The sequence below is a fragment of the Podarcis cretensis genome (genome assembly GCF_951804945.1).
Source record: "Podarcis cretensis genome assembly, chromosome: 4".
In the NCBI taxonomy this organism is placed as follows: domain Eukaryota; kingdom Metazoa; phylum Chordata; class Lepidosauria; order Squamata; family Lacertidae; genus Podarcis; species Podarcis cretensis.
Window position 1 is genome coordinate 72752521 of NC_137173.1, and position 21963 is coordinate 72774483.

The 21963-nt window shown below is 42.6% G+C and overlaps 1 protein-coding gene across 7 annotated transcripts in view; it reads left to right on the forward strand.

Annotated features, from left to right (window-relative positions):
• The window catches only part of LOC307214119 (E3 SUMO-protein ligase ZBED1-like), a 130070-nt gene that overhangs the window by 13633 nt on the left and 94474 nt on the right, over positions 1-21963 (forward strand). Inside the window, exons 1-2 of one of the 7 annotated variants that reach the window (XM_079972669.1) lie at positions 20921-21078; positions 21658-21713. The exons of 1 other annotated variant lie outside the window; for it this stretch is intronic. Coding sequence is in view for 2 of the 6 variants with exons in the window: in XM_079972675.1 (XP_079828801.1) it covers positions 17825-17939 (115 nt within the window). In the remaining 4 variants the exon portion in view is untranslated. Of the gene's footprint in view, positions 1-17603; positions 17940-18323; positions 18807-20920; positions 21079-21657; positions 21714-21963 lie in introns of those variants that run through there. 5 more of the 7 variants (XM_079972673.1, XM_079972675.1, XM_079972674.1 and 2 more) reach the window with 5 other exon arrangements.

Sequence of the window (21963 nt, forward strand, 5' to 3'; positions counted from 1 at the left end):
TGGGAGACTGTGGCCCTCCCAATGTTGTTGGACTCCTATCAGCCCCAGCTAGCGTGGGCAGCTGTCAGGGATAATGGAACTTGTAGCACAGCAACATCCGTAGGGCCACAGTTTCCCTGACCCTGAACTAATAAATTGCATCCCAAGAAAGTTACATTAGTACAACACACTAAAGCATTCAAATTCACAAGCCTCTTTTTTGAAATCGTTTTTAGAGTTGCTGCCCACAAATTTATAAAACTAAAGTTTGAAACATACCAATATTTACTTAGTATACTAGAATCGTGATTGGGCCAAATCATGAAAAAAAGATTGTTTGAAGTTTCGAGCAAAACTGTCAGAGCTTTTTATTATTTAATTTGCTTGGACTGTAAATTAGAAAGCCTAAAATTTTTAATTGCCTGCTTGTCAAAATTATGAAAAGACTGGGTTTTCTCATTCTTAACATGGGACCACTGAAAACCTTTTAAAATTTTGCAGTGTGTAACCTACATAGATTGTTGTAAATCCTGTCCAAGGCGTTTTTGAACTTGGTAGACTCCGAGGCTTATACATGCATCATCTTCGTGGACTATCCTGATTTAACACATGCCAACTCCCCTCTTGATGTGTATGGTGCTTAAAAGTGCTTTTTACTGGCTGGATCATGCCACAAGTTCTGCCATTTTGGATATAACAGGAACTCTCATGTTGATAATTGTTGCATCATGCATAGGTAGATCTAGATTTGATCATAGGAAGATGATAAGAACATGTGATTTAAGAATCTGTTCTCTTCTCTGTGGCATCATGATTTAAATTAAACTAATGTGAATGGGGTTACCCTGAGAGCCAAATTATGTGCTATTCCATCATTTGAAAAGGAATAATTTCATTGTTATACTCTGCGTATGTATGATTACATAAGTATTACAAGCCACAAGGACAGTTGCTAGTGTAAATTCCTTTTCTAAAATTGCCCTTTGTTATTTAGTTTGAAACTGTGAATCAGGGGTCTTGTAAGGCAACTTCATTTTAAGAAAAACAACACTGCATTATTCATGGCCAAAAGTGTCACAGAGTATGACCTGAAGGTGTGTAAGCGGTGTTAGAAACTGAGATATGAAAGCTAGGAGCTAAATGGTACCTTAAACCTAGGTTATGGGCACAACAACGTAATGTCTAGGTGCACTTTTTCTAATAACAAGAATACAATGTTGAAAATGAGAGAACTGCAGCTAAAATATTATGTTCATTTTTCACATGGTCTAGTCCTTCCCCTGCCTACCCCCCTAATATTATTAAGAGGGTCTCTTCTCCAGTCTTCAGAGAATAGCTGGAAGTGGGAAGGCAGAAAAAGCTCCTCCTTTCCTTCCACTCTGCAGTTTAAATCTGAAATCGTAGGCACCTGGAGCTCAGAAACTGCTCGCACTAATGAAATTCCCTGTTACAAAATGCACCTAGAACAATGGGAGTTGTTCTTCATGTAAGGTCGCCATTACATTGCTGAAGCTAATCAGATTTTGGTCTGGTCAGTGCTGGACGAATGACCACTTGGAAACCATATGTATTCTGCCTTGGGTTCCAAGATGGAAAAAAGGCAGGATATAAATGTAAATGGGATTCAGAAGATGCCGTCATCTTTATGCTGGATATTTTCACTGCTGGTAAAAGCATTCCTCATAATTGTAAAGAAAAAGGTTCTACTACCAACCCCACTGCTGTTGTCCATCTTACATATTTATTTACTAGTGCAATTTGCATTGTCTTTTAGCTATTTGTTTGCTTTCTTTTAAGCTGGTTTTCATATATATTTCAACTTTCTTTCTTTGTTTATATATTGTAAGGCGCTTTGAGTTACCTTAGTAAAGAAGTGACCAATAAATACAATAAAAAATAAACAATTCAAATTCTTGTTCTGCTTGGGGTAAGTCATAATCTTCCAGCCTAAATGCCACCTGGGCTCCTTTAGGAGGAAGATCAACACAGAAATCCAATAAGGATGATAGCAACAACTAAGCTAGTATTTTATCTTGTTCTTTTGAGAAAAATTTTACCACTTACCATTTACAGATGCTTTCATAAAACAAACTGCAAAGCTGACCTAGTGAAATAAAACTATGATAATTAACTTGGGCCTAATATACACATGCATGGACTAACAAGATAGAATTCTGAGGTGTTAGTGTGTGGTGTGCTACTTGGGTCTGCAGGTAGGAAAATGCCATTTTAGAATGCCCTAATATTAACAAAGCAAAACTTGCCTGCAAGTACATAATTAGTACATCTGATCAAAAGGTTCCAGTCCACACCTTTGACCATTATACTGGTTTTCTATAGAGCGGAGCATCCAAAATGTGATCTTCATCTGCAGCTTCAAGTGGCACACTTTATTTTATTATCTCAGCATCCTACCATCTTATTCTGCAACAAAAAAACCCTCAATGCAATTAGAAAACCAGAAACGTTTGTATACTGTATAATGCTTCCCTCTGATATGGTCCATTTTCCATTTCTTTTTTTCTCTCTTTCACATTCAGATATGGTATCCCACCCCCAACCTGCAGTCTAAAGAGGTAGTTATTCTACCAGCTCACCGTCTTATGTGTAGCCTGACACAGTTTCTTTACCATTGCTAAACAAAAATTTCAATTTCTGGTGTTCACCAAATAATGACCAATGATATCATGCAGGATTCATCTCAACTAGCACCATGCAAGTCAGAAGCTATTTTACATATATACAGTTGTAAATGTTTTTCAATTTTAGTTGGCTGTTGCCTCCAGGGTTGCTCCCGACTAGCCCACACTGTACAGTTCCATATGAAGAAGACTCTAGTTTACAGTAACAGAGACATCATGGTGTGTGTGTGTGTGTGCGTGTGTGCGTGTGTGCGCGCACGTGCATGAGAGAGAGAGAATGGTACATTGCTGCTTTCCTTTACCTTTAACTTGTGAATACCAGAGGGAATCTTCTCGCCTTCCTCCTTAATTACTTTCCAAAGGGCTCTCTGATTTGTCCAGGAACTGGCCTCTGAGCAACCACATGTTGCAGCTGCAGCAACACACCCAACATTCCCAGCCCTGTTATCACAAATTATACAAATAATGTTTCCCGCATTTGGGTTGTTCTTTTCCTGCAAGGTGTGGCTGCTGCCACCAATTATAATATTGCAGCTCTGGGAAGATATAGTGGTGCAGCAATAAAACTGCTAGCACATTTACAAAGCTAAGCAGGGTCTGTTATGGTTTCAAATTGGAAGGGTATTGAGATTCCTGCATTGCAGGGGGCTGGACTAGATGACCCTTGTGGCCCCTTCCAACTCTACGATTCTGTGATTCTATATAGGATACTGTTTTTAATGGGAGGTGGTCTATGGTGTCAGCAATGCAAGATCAAAGGACATGTGCAAAATATGGGCTAACTTATGTTTTTTAAAAAAATCCATAACTTTAAAAAGGAAACAGAGAGAAGAAACCTTCTCTCTTCCAGCCAACTCCCTTTCACACCCCAATTCCTTGCTGGATTTGCTCAGACTAATTCTCCCCTCCTCCTGCTAAACAGATTACCATAGCTTGAGTTTATATCATCATGTTTGGAGCTATAGGCAACAATTTTTCTTCTTTCTTATTGCCCCATACAAAGTTTAATGTACAGTACAGTATTTCTAAGTGAGTTATGTCTAAGTGAGTTTAGTGAGACTTTGGGCTTGTCCACTTCTGAGCATTAAGTAGCTGTTAATCCACTCCCCTCCCCTTTGAATTAGAGCAGAGCAGTCCTCACTCCCACACAATTGAATTGGTACATGAGGAGCAACTTCTGTCCTTCCCATTCATACAAGTAAGCATGTGGTTTTGTGGTTTTCTCCACCTTCTAATTTGTTGATTCTGTTCTTCTAATTAAGTACCACCAGTGCTTGCCTGCAGTCAGCCGCACATGCACCTTGTTCTTAAGAAACTTTCCTCACCCAAGAAATGTGCAAAACCACATGAGCAATTACAAATTTACTTGTGCAGTTTTCTTGTTTGGTGCAAATCTGAGGGATCAAATTAAAAAAAGGCTTGGGTGGTATGCTGCATAAGAAATTAAAGGAATTGTAAATTCTTGGCACAGATTTTTCAGATTGCTGCCCAATATATCTGGTGTAGATTTTTTTTTTTTTTTTAATGCAGTTTGCTTGTGCATTGTTCTGGTTTTCTGCAAATCTGTGGGATCAAAAGAAAGAAAGAAATCCTCCATTCAGGAGCACACTGGAAAAAGATACAAGCACAGTCAGAAATGAAAGTGCTGAGTAGGTAAAGGGCATAGAGAGATGAGTAGCAGAAGGTGACAACTGATCCACCAACTCCAAAACCAATCATCTGTGATCTCCAGTGAAGTGGTTGGGCACCCAATATCCCCAAGGGGGAAAACCTTGAGATGGTTGTTGTTGTTGTTGTTTTGACACTAACGTAATGTGGACTATGCATATTAGACAGGAATGCAAACAGCGGCAAAATCACAGTAAACTCTGGTGTGGACAAGCCCCATCTCTCATATATATGTGCATAGAGCTGCCCCATTGTACCCTTCACTCCACATGCCTTAATGGGAACCAGCTGCCACTGATGCAAAGGGAGGATGGGAGGGACCAGGAAGGAGTACTTGGCCCTGGCATTCACCCCTGAAGAAAAACATCCAAATCCAGCCATTATGTGGAGCGTTTGACTGGGAAAACCAGAGGTTTAAATCCCTTCTTGGTGGTGCCACTTACAGGAATGCAAGTCTCTGTCTCAAAGCTTGGGTTATGCTGAGCATAATGTGGAATAGCTCATGTATGCTAACTTAAACTATTTTGGGGGTAGGGTAAGGCAAGGTAAATGAAATAAATGTTGAACAGGAAGGTGTTACATATGTATTTTACTTCCTGTTCTTTGAAAATAACCATGAAGGTCTTAAAAAGGTAAAGGTACCCCTGCTCGTAAGGGCCAGTCTTGCCAGACTCTGGGGTTGGTGCGCCCATCTCACTCAAGAGGCCGGGGGCCAGCGCTGTCCGGAGACACTTCCGGGTCACGTGGCCAGCGTGACATCGCTGCTCTGGCCAGAGCCAAAGCCAGAGCCAGAGCCGCACACGGAAACGCCATTTACCTTCCCGCTTGTAAGCGGTCCCTATTTATCTACTTGCACCCGGGGGTGCTTTCGAACTGCTAGGTTGGCAGGCGCTGGGACCGAACGACGGGAGCGCACCCCGCCGCAGGGATTCGAACCGCCGACCTTTCGATCGGCAAGCCCTAGGCACTGAGGCTTTTACCCACAGCGCCACCTGCGTCCCTTATATGAAGGTCTTAGGTTAGCCTGAAAACACCAATGAATGAATGTAACTGCTTCCCTGAAAGTGCAGATCCTTCTGACTTAGCTAACGAACCCAAATATATAGGATGTGACACGTCCTGTATTAATCTTTGATAAATCCACTCAGACATACAATGAATGCCTTGCTAACAAGGAAATAACACATATAGTTCTGTCTGACATTCTTCTTAGTTTATATTAAAACTATAATGAAGATTGTTAACCACCCTAACCAACTTGTGGATATGAAGTGGATAGTAAGATTGATGAGCATAAATGATGCAGCCAACAAGTGTTTTAGTTATGCCTAAAATAAAATAAAATAAAATTGCAAGTGGCTTTAGTTTACCAAGAGCTTTCTGACTTGAAAGGTTGACTCACCACAATATTACATATGATAATCCTAATATCTGACAGTTCTAAAGATGGTGTTAAATGCTTTCTGAGGCCATTTCCTGGGTTTATTTAAGCTGAGAAGCACCTGTTATCTTTTTAAAAAAAGAAATGTCAGCCTGCTTATCTGAAGAAAATAGATAGGGTTTAAAAGAAAAAAAAGCACTGAATATGAACAAAGTGAAACTTAAACTATAAGATTCGTTGTGTACTGCTCTCCTGTTGACATATCTTCTTCTATCAATGTACACAGATATTCCCATGGTGTCTGGTATAATTTTGTTTTGATATTTTGTATAAAAGCAGAATGTGGCTGTTCAGCTGCTGGGGGACATTGATTTCAGGAAGTGTGAACTGAGTCAATGGCTTCTATTTTATTTCTGAGATTACTAGTTGTTCAGAGATTCCATCTTTTGGAAGAGAAAAGTTCGTGGTAGTATCTGTAAAAGGGTATTTCCCATGGAAGCCAGAAGGCATTTCCTGAGAACTGCATGCTAAATCTACACCCCTTTATGTTCTGCTTTCAATGCTGGAATGCTGCACCTAATTATGTGGCTGTAAGCCCCATGGAGTGGGACGCAGGTGGCGCTGTGGGTTAAAGCCTCAGCGCCTAGGGCTTGCCGATCGAAAGGTCGGCGGTTCGAATCCCTGCGGCGGGGTGCGCTCCCGCTGCTCGGTCCCAGCGCCTGCCAACCTAGCAGTTCGAAAGCACCTCCGGGTGCAAGTAGATAAATAGGGACCGCTTACAAGCGGGAAGGTAAACGGCGTTTCCGTGTGCGGCTCTGGCTCTGGCCAGAGCAGCGATGTCACGCTGGCCACGTGACCCGGAAGTGTCTCCGGACAGCGCTGGCCCCTGGCCTCTTAAGTGAGATGGGCGCACAATCCCAGAGTCTGTCAAGACTGGCCCGTACGGGCAGGGGTACCTTTACCTTTACCTTTTAAGCCCCATGGAACTTGATGGGACTTACTTCTGAGTAAGCACATGAACATCCATTATGTTAATTTGGCACATGCCCTAAGGAGAGGAGGGAGAGAAGACAGCTAGATGGGGGGGGGGGTAGGGAAAAGGGCATCAGCATGAAGGAGACATTCTGGGGGAACTTCCATTCCTCCTCACCAGTATGATCTGAATAAAGAGCATGAAATCCACTCTCGACTCCAAGTATATTACAGATAGCTTGTTCTGTCATTAAGTTAGTATTAGATTAGAGCAAATAAAAATATTTCAAATAAAGGGTTTTTTTGCATTTATTTAAGTTTTTTATTTGGTTGTGTTGACTTCCTATGACATAAAAAATAGAATATGAATGATGTGATCAACAGGCTCCATATATTAGTGATCATATCAATTGGAAGCACAATTTGACAGCTTTACTCAATATAGGAAGGCAGCTGAAAATGCACAGCAAGGTGCTGATAGCAAGCAGTGGGAGATATTTCTCAGTGCCTTTCAGGTACAGAAAAATTATTACAGGTGTTTCATAATGCAATTTTGAAACTCCTAACCAAACAAAAACCCACAGGGAATAAAAACCTTACCTACATCTTGCTGTGGAAATATGACTCCCACAATGAAAGTTTGCAGTTGTCTTCAGCACTTCCCTTATTACTGTACGTACCTAAGGGAATATAGCTTTTATGAGGCTCAAAGTGACAATCCTTTCCCAAAGAGGGCAATTACAGTATATCTTTATTTTTAGCAGACTTACACCCTAATCCTAAATATGTTTTCTGGGGATATAAGTGTGACTGATTTCTGTGTCTAAGCAAGCAAGTTTAAATTTGCAGCCAAAATATAGAATGCATCTGTTCTAAAGAAAATGTTCTTTATATTAGCCTTTGCCTAGGTAAGGCTGCTGTTTGCAAAGCACTTACTCCAGAATGCTTAATATTGGGTATTAATATTGAACATATTTCAGGTAACAGGAACAAAATAAAACAGCTTTCTCCACCCTGCCTATTCCAATGGAAGTTTACAGTGTGTGCTTATTGTAAACTTGCAATAGCACTGTGAGAAAATTCGTGATGAAAATAATTTGCGCAAGACTAAAGCTATGAAAGTTATCTTCATGATTAAATCTTGGCCTCCCCTCTCCAACACAACGTTCTGGTTTATGAAAGGAATGCTACCTCAGGTAATTTATCTCTACGATAACCAGCAGCTGTTGCAAGTGCTACTACCTATGTAACTCTGTTTTCCATTTAAAATGGAATGTTTTGTCATATTGGAGTCATTAGTGAAGCACAACATGTAGGACTGGACATGCAGGCTTGGATTTTGGAACGAGATCACAACCACTCTTCACCTAGAGCTGCCTTTGATGCTGGATTCACTATGTTCTTTTCATTGAGGGTGCTTCCAGAGAGGGGTTTAATATTGCAAACAGGTTGTTCATCCACTGCAAGTAGGCCAATGGCAACAGGTTTTTGTAACTTGTGTGTCAAGACCCTCAAGCCAGCCCCTGTTAAGAATAAAGAAATTCACACTGATGCAGAATTTTGGTTTAAGGTTAATGGGCAAAATTTAGGCCACAACTTTATTGATTACAGCAGATGTGAGCGGTATTGGCTTAGGCATTGGCAAAAGACTATATTGGACTCCTGCCCCCTTTGCAGGAAGTCAGTAAGGTAAACCACCAAAAGAGGGAGCTGCTTCGGGGGAACCCGCCTGCATCTCCCCCGGTGTTCCTAGAGGCCTGGCATGGCCCTAGCCCCTCAACCGGACTTTGGACAAGATCCAGGCCCCAGATTCCTTTAACGGAATACCCTTGGACAATGGAGGGGCAGGCAATGGCCGACCTCCCCTCCCCCAGTCATCAATAAGCCAATGCCTAACCACCAAACCTTACAAAGTTGTGATGATTGCTAAGAAGTGGGCGAAAACCAAAAGGCTAGTGCTAATCTGCCAAATGGAAAAATTCCTACCCTGTCCCCATTCCAAGATGGGCGACCAACCATAGTCCGAAGCAAGGCCAGAGGACACCTAAATTAAAGGGAGGGTGGGCGGGTGATCGGCAGTGCGAAGCAGGTGCTTGGCACAGATCACAGTGCCACTTTTATACCCCCCATGATCACTTCACTCAAAATGATTGGCCAATAAGCCTGGGGTGATCGTGGTGCCACCCCGGCATGAGCGTATTACTCTGCCCACGCCAGGGTAGGGGGAACTGGGTTGAGGGCCTGCCCGCAACCAGGACCATCTTTTAAGATGATCCCACTTATCAGATTTTCCTTGGAATGTGGGGGGGAAGGAGTACAGGTTGGCATTTTGATGTTAGCAGCATCACATACACTAAGAAAAACTTACATGCAGTCTCAGGTTAGACACTCACCTGCAAGCACCCTGATTCACAAATTGATGTGCCCCTTCCCGCCTCACCTGCAAGCACCCTGATTCACAAATTGATGTGCCCCTTCCCGCCTCTATCTGCCTAGTAGTTGGACAGCCAGCATTCTCAAGTTCTTCATATTCCATTAGGGTTTGATTCTATGCACACTTACTACACAGGTGTAGAATGCTCTCCTCAGAGAGGCTTGTTCCCTGTGTCCATTTTTTTTTATAAAAAATATTTTTTAATTGCAAATTTTACAAGAGAAGCAAAAATAAAAGGATAAAAAGATGAAATAAAACTAAAGAAGAAAGAGAGAGAAGAGAGAAAAATAATATACAAATACAGTCATACCTTTGGTTAAAGTCATTTCAGGTTGAGCGTTTTCAGGTTGCGCTCCATGGCGACGAGGAAGTAACGGAATGCATTACTTCCAGGTTTCGCCGCTCGTGCATGTGCAGACGCTCAAAATGACGTCACACGCATGCACAGAAGCAGCGAATTGCAACCCGTGCACGCGCAGACGCGGGTTGCATTCTGCTCTGGATGAGAACGGGGCTCTGAAATGGATCCCGTTCGCATCCAGAGGTACCACTGTAATACTAACAACAGCATACCACCAGCAGCTCACATTGCAGATGCAATGACTGTTAGTGCATGTATCTTAAGCATATAAATTCATATAAGCCTTCCAGATGTCAGCCTGATAGTCCTTTCAGTGCTGCATGAACAGCTTAAAAAAAAAAATCCCAGGCATTTTAATGTTAAGAGCTTTTAGTGATTTAGCTGTGCTATATTAATGTTTTGCTACTGGTGATTTTATTTATTTTAATTCACATGTACATTTATTACTTGCCTTCTCTCTCTCTCTTTGGGTTTTTTGAAAAAAATCTTTTGTGTTTTTAGATTTTCTTGTTAACCACCCAGAGAATTTCAGTTATAGGCCAATATGCAAATACTGCAAATAAATGAATAATAAACAAACAAATGCAGAAATACACATTGACATCAATAGGACATTCTTTGGAATGTTGATGCTTAAGCTTCTGCTGTGGTTGCAGGGTGCCATCTAACATTAATCGGTGGTCTAGTTAACCATCTCCCCCACCCCCGCCCCCACCCTAAGCATCCCTATCTAATTAATATTCTGACTTGCTGTTTTTATTCTTGTGCTTACCATGAACGTTTTCTCTTATTTATTTTCTTGCGTATTTTGTCAGCTACTTTTTCAGCTACTTTTTAAAAAAGGAACTTGTTGGGGGAACAAACCAAGTTTCTAAGACATTTGATTGACCTTAGTAGCCTGCTATAAATGTCATTGCCAGAAGATCAACCCTTCTCTCCCCACTCCCCATGCAAATTAAAGGAAGGGGAATATCTTGTCTCCAAAATTCTACAGAGATTGTTGCTGCTTTCTGCTTTGAACTACAGCATGAGTATAGGGTTGAGCCTCCCCCGCCCCTGCTTCATGCCTGAGAAGAGTTGAAGGTTGATCCCGACTGTTGTGCAGAACTTTGAAGCCACTTGGGACACAGTGAGAACCTTGCTGCTTTCTCAATGACTCTAAAAGCTTGCAGTGGATATGTGAACTTTCCGCCTATTTTTCTCTTACAGTGTGCTTGCCAGAGCAAAAGATAAGTCACCACTGACAATCTGGCAAGTGCACTTGTGGACTATTGGGAATTGAGGCTTAAATTGTTATCGAATATTATGGAATTATTGAAAATAAGCACGGACATACAATTAAGGTCTCTTTTGTAGCATGAAAAGCCTCAAGGATACATGAGAATAGGACAACCCGATGAAAGACAAATGTTATATCTGTGTCAGCTACATTACAACATTGGGTACAGAAACATGAAATAGCTAGTCAGGGAGCAAGGGAATATGTGCTAAGTGGTGCCATTATCCAGTGCATTGATCAGGAAAAGGATTAGGAGGTTATTTAGGGAAAAACACTGAAACCTATCATGCCATTCCACAGTAACAATAAAAAAGGCAAACAAGATAATAGCTTATAGAAGAACAAACATAAGCAATGATGCCATGTGAGAAGGAGCACTTCCAGCCTCACCCCCTGTGAAATTTGCAGTGCATTGATGGCTAGTACAGAATCACACAGTGAGCGCAGAGGCCTTTGCTAATTTAAATACAATCAGATATACGTATTCGATGTAAAGCTGAAAGCTGGCAGAAGTATTGTGGTTGGGTAAGCCAATCTGTGGTTAAGTTCCTTGTGTAAGATATAAGAGCCAGGGCACACTGTGGGAGTTGTGAGCCCTTCATCCAAATCTTATTGATCTGCGTAAGGTTCTCAACCCCTTCATGGATCACTGCCTTGCCGTGGTGAAGGGGCTTGAATAACTCAGAGAAGCTATGAGCTATGCTGTGCAGGGCCACCCAAGACAGACAATCGACTAAACAACAACAAGGTTCTCAAATGTGATCTGGGATATATACTACATTCATAATGCCAGGCAGCACAGAATATCCTTAATGCCAATTGGCCTGGAGTAACCCTACCCTATTTTGACAGCCCACATACATAGCTCAGTTGGTTAGAGTTTGGTATTGATAACACCAAGGTTGCAGGTTCAATCCCCGTATGGGAAAGCTGCATATTCCTGCATAGCAGGGGGTTGGACTAGAGGACCCCCTTCCAATGCTATGGTTCTATGACTCACGATATATGCGTACACTGGTCTCAGTTAACACTAAGCCTGCCCTGTTCTTTTCTATGCCCGAGAGTGCTCCCTATCCTTGTCGCACAGAGTACCTGTTTGTGCAGCACATTTTCTAGCTCGTAGAAAAAACAGCAGCCCCTAGAGAGGTGAGGCTGTAGCTCCGTTGTAGAACACCAGCTTTGCAAGCAGAAAGTAGCAAGTTCGATCCCTGGCATCTCTAGGTAGAGATGATAACGTCCCCTGTCTGAAACTCTAGAGAGCAGCTGTTTTGTGGTTCCTGAGATCCTGCTTCTGTGGTTTTGAGATCCTGCTTCATGGTTCCTAGAATCATGCCTTTGTAGAAGTTTCTGCATTAACCATTACCTCACATGTTTCCCCATGCGTTCAACAGCTTCTCTGAACTGCAGCCAATGTGTTTGTTTAAAATAATCTTTAAAGGCATTCATTAGCATGCATTTGATAATCTGGTGAAATGATTCTGCAGAAAATAATATGCAAGATTTCCCCCTTCCCAGCAGGAGTAAATCTTTATGCCTATAAATTAAAAGAGGTTATTATGGAGCTCTCAAAGCTCTGCAAGTCCTGGGTAGCAGCAGAAGATAATTAAAAGGTGAAGGCATCAAAAATTAATTGCAAGGCCTCTTTCTCCCTCAAGTGTCATAAATAAATAAATAAATTAGAACTAGAAAGTGTCAAAAATTACATGGAAAAATATGTTGATTGATGCAGTGGGTGAAAAGGACATGCAGTCCCATGATATACACATTCATAGATAGGTCCAGAGACCCCATATTCTACTACATAGCTGACAGATGTTCTCCAAATAGTTGTTCCATATTCAATAAAACACAGCTTCACCTCCATCTGGAGTATTATGTATATTGTTATCAGTCATCATCACACAGAATAGCTTGGCTTTCTGAATGAATAGCAACAATACCACATCTGATAGCTAAGGAAAATTTAATGGATGAATAATGTTAGGCAAGCATTTAGAGTATTTTTATTCAGCACTTGTGTGTGTTTTTTCATGCGATTTAGAAAATGGGTTAAGTGTTGCAGGGAGGTGTACTTCCGTTTAGGGAGCCAGACCTCCAGTCATCCATGCCCTCTTCCAGGATACTAAAATAGAATTCCCATTCCATCTAGTTTTCCTTTACAGTCAGCTAGCATTCTGTGTGCACTGACCATACTCTGTCCACATTGACATGTTTGAGTTCCTACTAACCTTCAGGGTTTATTTGTGTAAGAAACTGCCCGGCCCCATTGATACCTCCTTCTTGTACATGGAGGTTGTTTGGGGTACCTTAGGACCCACACTGTTAGTTCAGTTGCGCATACTGATGGGTGTTGTACTCCAAAAACACCTGGAGGTTTGGGGTTGGGGCAGGCTGATATATGAGATATGGAGGAAATGGTTATGCATGGTTATGTCTGAACAAAAATGTTGAGTTTTGTTCTCTGAGCTAGCTACGTACTGTGCAATTGCATTATTAGTTCAGATTTTTCAGTTACTGTACCATTTCCTCAGGGTGGGTGTAAACGTTTCGGTAAAGGAAGTGGTTTGACTTGAAATGAAATATATCTCACAAATTGGAGCAAATTGGTTAATATGGCTCCAATGAAACATCTTCCGAGCTGTGGCGAAGAAGAACTATATTGGTTTGCTCTTTCACCTTGATTGCTTTCTCTTTTAGTAAACTGCACCCCACGGCAAATGTCTCTAGATATTAGATCACGCTAACCAATGTGGTGCTGCCCCAATTTTGTTGGACTGCAACTGCCTTCGTCCCAAATCACTGGCCATGCTAGTTGGAGCAGCATGAAAACATCTGGAGGCACTATGAAAGCAATAGCTGGCTTAGATAAATATTGGGCCTTATTCAACTCTCCAGTTCCATTAGTGGAAGTCAATGCAAGGATTCCTGCTAGTGCAACAGGACTCCCTCCCACTCTCCCTACAGCTCCCTCCAATCTGCTCTGGAAGGTCAGGAGAAACCCCCAGAACAGCAGGCAAGAGAAGGAAAGGGGAGATCATTTCACTGGTCAAGCAGAAATGCTTGTGCTGATGGAACAATCTCCTTAGTGCTATGTTGAATTCCAACCATTGTCTTCAGGTTCAACTGCCCAAACTGATTTGGTATCATGGAATACTATGTAAGCACCTGAGGCACAGGTCTTCAGCAAAACAACCATGTAAGCTAAAGACCCTTCTGAGCTTTGTTTGGCCTTCTGGGCTTTGTTTGGCCATGTTTGCCATAAGTCAAGAACCATAGGGAAGAGCAGCAGGAAAAAATAACCCACGTTCTGGGACTAACCATCCATCCAAAATGGACCTCAGCTGCTGAAAAACTGTGTCCCTGAGCCCCAGTTTGGACACCTGTCTCAGAAGGATACAGCGTTCAGTGGTACTGGAAATCACTGAGATGTCAAGGGGAATCCAAAAAGGGCACACTCCTCCCAGTGAAGATAATTTTTCAGGGCTACAGAATTAGTTTCCCTCCCAAACTCAGACAGAAAACCACATTGGAATGGTCATCCAGCAGCGCTTGGAGTTGAGGCCAGCACGCACTCCAAGATATTGCTTAGAAAGGGCAAACAGTAATTGAAGTCCAGGATTGTCTTTTTAAAGAAGAAATCAGCTTGCACCTCTGCCTCTTTTAACACAGCAAGGAGTACACCTTCTCTCAAAGACACATTAGTGACTCAAATATTTAAACTTCCTTTGGTGGCTTTAATTAGCTGCATGGTGCAAAGATCAAGGACACATATGGTAGCCTGGCCACAAACTTCAAAGTAGATTGTCCACTTTCTTACGTCAAACTACTTAAAAATGTATCTATTCCAATAGGACAAGACTAGCTGCATTCATCTCAAACTCTGCTACAGTCATGGAATCTAAATTGCCATGAATGTGAATAATTGTATTTTCAAAATGTGTTACAAATTGGTCACCATTAGCTACCAAGTTATGTTTGCAATTGCTGTGTGTATGGGTTAGAGGAAGTGTTTTCCTTTAATAATAGAACAACCAAAGAGCCATACCGCATGCAAAGAAAAACATTCTGCAAATATACAATTCCAGTTTTACAATAGAGCCTTTTTGAACAGGAAGATAATTTATTCCACATTGACCCAAACAATCAAAATTATATTTAAAAAGTAGATCATTCTGGTGTAGAACTATGTGAAATAATAGTAATAACAAAAAGCAGGCAGAAAATGATTCCTTTGTTGTTTTATAAAAAGGGGCTTTTGCTTGTAAGTCACAGATAAGCCTCTTTACAAAGCATTTTCTCTTAAAACCAATACAAAAGATGCTTTCAGACTTCCAGAGTCCTATGGGGGCATGGCAGTCAGTGCCTGTATCACCTTTACTAAAGCAGTTGGACTGATGCATTTCCAGGTACAATTTAAAGTACTCTTTTTGGCCTTTAAAGCACTACACGAGTGTTTCTCAAACAGTGGACTTTGGGCCACCAAACCTACAACACCAACCAGTCAAATAATTTATAGTTATAATAAGCCATATCTATAATATGCCAACTTTCCTAGTTTAGGAATACTATATAAGGAAGTTATTATTCTGAGTCAGCCCACTGGTCCATTTAGCTCAATATTGCTTACACCAGAGGCAAGGCATCTTTGCAGCCCAGTGGGCCAGGTTTGACAGGTGGAAGGAGGCACCTGCCTATCAGTCATGTGACATCATGGCATCGGGTGACGATACCTCTGAAGCCTCTGAAGCGCATTTCCAAGTTGTTTCTGATTAGCACTCTGAGATATGGCTTTTGAAGTGCATTTCCAAACAGTTGCAGGAAGAAACTGCTTGGAAAGGCACTTCAAAGTGAAGGCCACACCTTTACCTGCCTTCCACCTAACATCAACAACTGTAGTCATTTCTATAAAGTTTGTAGGCATATAATACAAAAAGTAAAAACCAGAAAACCGGAGTTTCATGAAATTGGGCCCTCACACTGCTCCTGGTAGATACAAGCCATGCATCTGAGCCGGGGGGGGGGGGGGGACGACGACTACTAACAGTGACTCCCCTGAAGACCTTAGTGATCAGGCAGGTATATAAGGGATTAGGTGATTCTTGAGGTATCATGGACTCAAGTTTTTAAGGACCTTGCAAACTTTGACCCTGACCCTGTAGCGTATGGGCTGCCAGTGCAAACTTTGGAGCACTGGTGTTATGTGCTAGCAACAGACTGTCTTCATCAACAGTCCAGCCACAGCATTTTGCAGCCTCCAGACCAGGCCCAAGGGTAGCCCCACATGCAGCATATCAAAATAATCAAGCCTTGAAGTTATCAGTGCATGGATTACCATGGCTAGACTATCTGTCAAAAAACAGCCATAGTTGATGCACCTGATGTAGCGAGTGAAAGGCACTCCTAGTTGCTGAGCTTCCAGTGACAAAGATGGATCCAGGAGCGTTCCCAAACTCTGAACTCCCTCCTGAACAGGCACCTTGCCAATCTTGTATGCATGGGAACTGTCAATCCACGGTGCTCCCATCTTCCCATGGTTCAAGCTCAGTTTATTAGTCCTCATTCAGTCCCTCACTGTGCTCAGACAACAGCCTCCCCTGACTCAAATGCTATAGAGAAGCAGAGCTGTTATGTTAACAGTGTATTGATGACCGTTTGCCACCAAACTCCTAGTGACTGCACCCAGTGACTTCATATATATGCTAAACAACATTGGGGAGAAGATTGTACCTTGTGGCACACCATAGTGCAAAGACCATACAGCTGGAACCCAGTCTCCCAATGCTACTTTCTGGACACAACCCTCTAGGTAGCAGAAAAACCACTGTAAAACAGTGCCCCCACAGAGTTGGTACAGAAGGATACCATGGTCCATGGTATCAAAAGTTGTGGAGGTATCAAGAAGCAGAGTTGCACTCTCTCTGGCCCTCTCCTTGATACAGGTGCAGCCCTGCCTTTTTAAGAACAGTAGGCAGCACCTTGTCATATAGTGATGTATCTACCACATTCTGGACCCATCCAGTCAACCCCTCCTGACTGCTTTTCACCAGCTAGGTGAGGCAGGGGTCAAGAGAGCAGGAAGCTGGCTGCATGACTGCAAGAGTCTTGCCCACATCAATTCCTTCTATTTGTTACTAAGTCATAGATTCTACTGAATGAATGCCATGAATGTGTTGTGCTTTGAAGGATGATTTGGGTACCACAGGCACCCTTGATAGATTGAATACAGGGAATAAGAGGAGGCAAATACAATTCTTTTAACTGAAGTTCTTCTTTTCATGGGTTCTTTTAACCAAGCTTTGTCTTCCCAGGTCACCTTATCCAAGGGCAGCAGCAGCAATATATATTCTAGTCAGAGCCCTCCATGCTGGAAGATAATTGGTGTAGATGAGTTGTGAAGGAGCCCGTGAAAACATTTTAACAAGAGGTCTGACACCTTTAAGGGAGAATTGCATTAGAAACACCAGACTTAAAAATAAATACACCCTCCCTCTTGGCCTGCTTGCCTTCCAAGTTCCTACTGGGCAGAACTGCAGGCAAATTTGAATGTCAGCGTTGATTTTTTCAATCATGCATTTAACCAGCGTTTATTTTATTTTTAAAAATCTACTAGTTTGTCTAGTACTTTTCACCGTAAGGTAGTCAGCAGCTGCTTCCTTTGAATGAGAAACGCGTGTTCCAAAGCAAGTGAAAAAGGCGTTATGTTCTCTATTGTTCCACATTCCGGCAAGTGACCTCATTTCACAGCCTAGCTGGCTGAGAGCCCTATTTCAAAGCATGCAAATTCTTACTGCCGAAATTAGCGCGGGGGTAGCAATGGGAAAGTGTATGCTGCACGCATGGTGTGGAAGGGAGGGTGTAAGGAAGGGGAGAGCGAGAGACCCGGATCGCGAGCAGAAGCGCGCACATGCCCGGAAAAGGACTTCTCCTCCTCCTCTTCCGCTGGGTGTAGCTAGCGAGTGCTCTGAGCCGAGCGCTCCGGAGCCCGGGAGGCGTGTCGCTTGCGCTGTGCCTCCTCCTGCCGAGGGTGGGGACCGGCCTCCTTTCTCCTTCGAGCCGAGAAAAAGCGCAAGGAAGAGCCGGAGGCGGCGGCGGCGGCGGCCAAAGAGCCATGTCGCTCCTCTGGCTGGCGCTGCCTGTGATACGAGTCTATTGGATCGGCTTCCGCGTCGTGTTGCACCAGCTGCTCCGCCGCCTCCTTCGACCAGGCTGGCCTTTGAAGCCAGGTTAGTTAGGGCTGCGGGTTTCTGGGGTGGAGAGGCTGGTCAAAGAAGCGCCTCGCTCAGCGCCTGCCACCTCGCCAAGTGGCGCGGGGGGCGAAAGGAAAGCGCGCGCGCGACACCAGCTCGCTTTTCTTCCGCCCGGGGCGGCGGCGGAGGCGAGGAAAGGCTTTTTCTTCCAGGGATTATCATTCTGAAAATGGGGAGCCAAGCCAAATTTTTGCTTCCGCGGAAGGAGGGCGCACCTGGGCGCCCGCTTCCCCGGGCTTTGTTTTGTCGCTGCCCGGAGGGGGATCTTCTTTTCTCGGGCCTGACATAGCAGAGCTTTGGCTCGGCCGTGTCAGTGTCTTTACCAAGCCCCACCTGCGGCTCTCGCCCCCCGGAGGCATGCAGATCTCTAGCAAATGCGTACACGCCCCCTTCCAGCCGCAAACCTGTGGCTCCTAGGTTGGACCGACCTGTTATAAGTGCATGCTGTTACAGTTGATAATACAGGTAGTAGGAACCGCGGACAGTGTCAAGGTTCGAAGCTGAATAATACCTAGTGCTGTGGACAGAAAAGGTACGTTGCAGCAGGCGAGGCGACACACCCTGGTCAAGAGGATCACATTGTCCTAGTAAGACCAATGGAAGCAGTAGGCTGTAACTTCTGAGTCAGTGTGTTTTGGCTAGGATTCGTTGGTTATCTAAAGAGAAAAAGCAGATCGTCCCTGCCTAGTGATGCATTTCAGAGTTGCAGTGTGAGGCCGCAGGATCCAGGAAACTACAGAACCTTGGATGGCCACCATCCTCTTAAAAGTAGAGAGTCCATAGCTTTTGAGTTTTCACTTTTCTATCTGTATTTTATGAAGCTGAATACAAACATGCCAATCTGTAAGTAAAGTTTTTAATGTATATTCTGTAACATATTTCAACTGTACCAAGGGGGTGGAGAACCTCTTAAGTTCTAGAATTGTTAACAGTTCAGATGTCATAATGTGTCTTCATTGGATAATGTTGCTCTGTTTTGCTCAATTTCTGATTACTTTTCATGGTCTGCTTATTTCTTTAAAGCAGACAACAAAAATATAATAAAGTTCACAAGATAGATGTGACTATTTTTTGAGTCGGAAAGTAATGTTTTACTGTAAGAATAGTTAGGGCTAAAAATACATTGGGCTGTCATTCTTGATAGCAGTGTTTTCTTTATGACATGTTATATTAAAACTTTGCAGCTGGAGTGCAAGAACTAGTCTTAATTAGTTTGTGCCTGGGTAGGTTAAACAATCCTTATTTTGAATGATGTTTCTGCCCTGATGTGGTACAATTAACCCTGTTTAGGCCTGCAGAGATATGCCACATGAGGTCAGCTACTTTCACATGCTAAAGGGACACTGTGTTAAGTCTTATCTTCTGCTTCCTCCTTGCAACAGAACCAGTAGTGTTGAATTCTTCATTTAAATTAATGTTTGATATATAGGATGTAGCTTTACTTGTCACTTAATTGCTGACCGTGTGCATAAAGAATTTTTAGCTGTAAAAAGTTCTTATTGTATTTAACTTTTGGTTTACATTTTCAGAAATCTGTCTCATAAGTGCATTTTGATTGCATTTGATGATGCATTAAATGCATTCTGCACCTTTATTTTATATTCTAAACAGGCCGCTAACAGCACAAACCTATGTGTGTTTGTTTGTAAGCGAATCCCACTTAGTTTGTTGGGGCTTATTCAAAGTAAATACATATAGCAGGTGTTGGAAATCTTTGGACCTCCCAATGTTGCTGAATTCTAACTCAGATCATTGACCATGTTTGCTGGGGCTAATGGGAGTTGTAGTTCAGGGCTGAAGGTTCTCCACACACACCTAGATTACATCCGCACCATGCTATTAAAACACTATTATACCACTTTAGAGGTCAGGCAAATTTCTGGGAACTATAGCTCTTAAGGGTGCTGACGTCACAGAGTTGCAGTTCCCAGCACCCTTAAGAAACTACAGTTCCCAGGATTCTCCATGACTGTTTAAGTGGTATAAAAGTGCTTAAATTGTATGTGTGGGTGACCCTAGTGCACAGGATTGCAGCCTAAAGACTTCTTCCTTTTTCATCTGAAAAACATATCTGCTGGTTGTGTAATGTGTGCTTTTGTATGTTGCTTTGTACTGTCAACCATCATTAGACCTAGATATATGAGCTTTCCATGTGGTTTACTTATTGCTAGATAAGTAAAATCTACTAGATTTTAAGACCAAGGGCAGGTGTCGTATCCAAGTCCTAGTATCAGACTTCTGACAATGTGTTGAATTAAGGGTGGGATGGCCGTGCACAACCTAAGGACCCAGGGCTGACGGCAGCCCACATGCTGTACTGATTATCTCATTCCCTTTCCCCACCTATTTGTGGGAATATATATCACCCAGGCTGGTTTATCAACAGATGAAAATGCTATGTTCTATGTTCTACATTAACCCTCTTCTAGCATTTAGGCATGGGACACTGGTGGTGCTGTGGGATAAACCACAGAGCCTAGGGCTTGCTGATCAGAAGGTCGGTGGTTCGAATCCCTGTGACGGGGTGAGCTCCTGTTGCTCGGTCCCTGCTCCTGCCAACCTAGCAGTTCAAAAGCACGTCAAAGTGCAAGTAGATAAATAGGTACCACTCTGGCGGGAAGGTAAACAGCCTTTCCGTGCGCTGCTTTGGTTCGCCAGAAGCAGCTTTGTCATGCTGGCCACATGACCTGGAAGCTGTACGCCAGCTCCCTCGGCCAGTAAAGCAAGATGGTCAGGGGTCCCTTTACCTTTACCTAGCATTTAGGCAGATGGTGGAGTTGGTGGCAGCAGCTGACCAAAATAAAGACAGACTTTAATCTTTCTCCCTTCCTTCCCAAACAACCTTCCGCTAATGAAGGTTTTACAATACTAAGTTTACAAGCATCAGTGTCTCTCTCTCTATATATGTAACAATTTGAATCTATATATGTTGCTTCATGTTTTGTTTCCCTTGTCAGGAGTTGTGAGACAACATATTGTGGATCTTTTAAGCTGCTGTCTCTTTGGGAATGATGTGGCAGAACAAGATTGGGTCAATAATTTGGTCTGACAGTTTCAAAGCATGGGTATTAATCACAGTAAAGAATGCATCAATTTTCTAAGCAGCGAGGTTTAGGTAAGAATTGCTGCTTCTTATTCAGCAGCAACTGTAATTGCAACTCTTTGAAGATTAGTTTAAACCAGCCAGGCACCTACTTAGGCATCTTAATTTTTTCAGGATTGACTTCTTAAATATTCTTGGCCTTGAGCATCTCATTAATGAACGTAAATTATGTAAATTTGAATATGTTGAGTAATTAAGTTGCATTCCAAAAATACAGATGTTTGTGGCGCGTATTTGAGTGTCTTAGGGGAATGTAAAAGGAGTCAGCATCAGGATATGTAGGCAGACTCTGGTGGCCTGAAGGAGTCTGATAGGCACTCATGAAAGGGGCAGCCAAGAGACTTTCCTGGATGATCTGACACTTATTAGTCATCCCCAAGGGAATTAGTAGGGCACTAATGCAAGGATTCTAGAATTGCTTACACACACACACACACACACACACACACACACATATACATATATACTTCACACTTGCATAGAAAATACAGAAAGATAGCATAGAATATAAAAATCACAATGCAACAATAACAGCAGTAGAAAACAACAATAACATCCTAATAGTTGTATTTTTGTTTATTTAAATTGCAGTATTTTCAAACACAAAACAAGACAGGAAGAGAAAGGAAGCTGAAGATCTATGGGTGGTGTGTATTTGTGAAGTCCCGCTGAAACAAATTAGATAATGTGAATTATTTAAATTCAGGCAATTGGTTTAGGGTACATTCCTACAAAACTATGCATGCAAGAGAAGAGTGTGCACATTCAGAGGTGTCTATAGCTTACAAGACTGAACAGGGCAAGCCACTTTTCTTGCTTGCTGATCTTTTAAATTGCCTTTCTTGTTCAGCTGTGGAGCAACTGCAGTGGTGGTTCTGCCTCCACTAGTTATGTGTA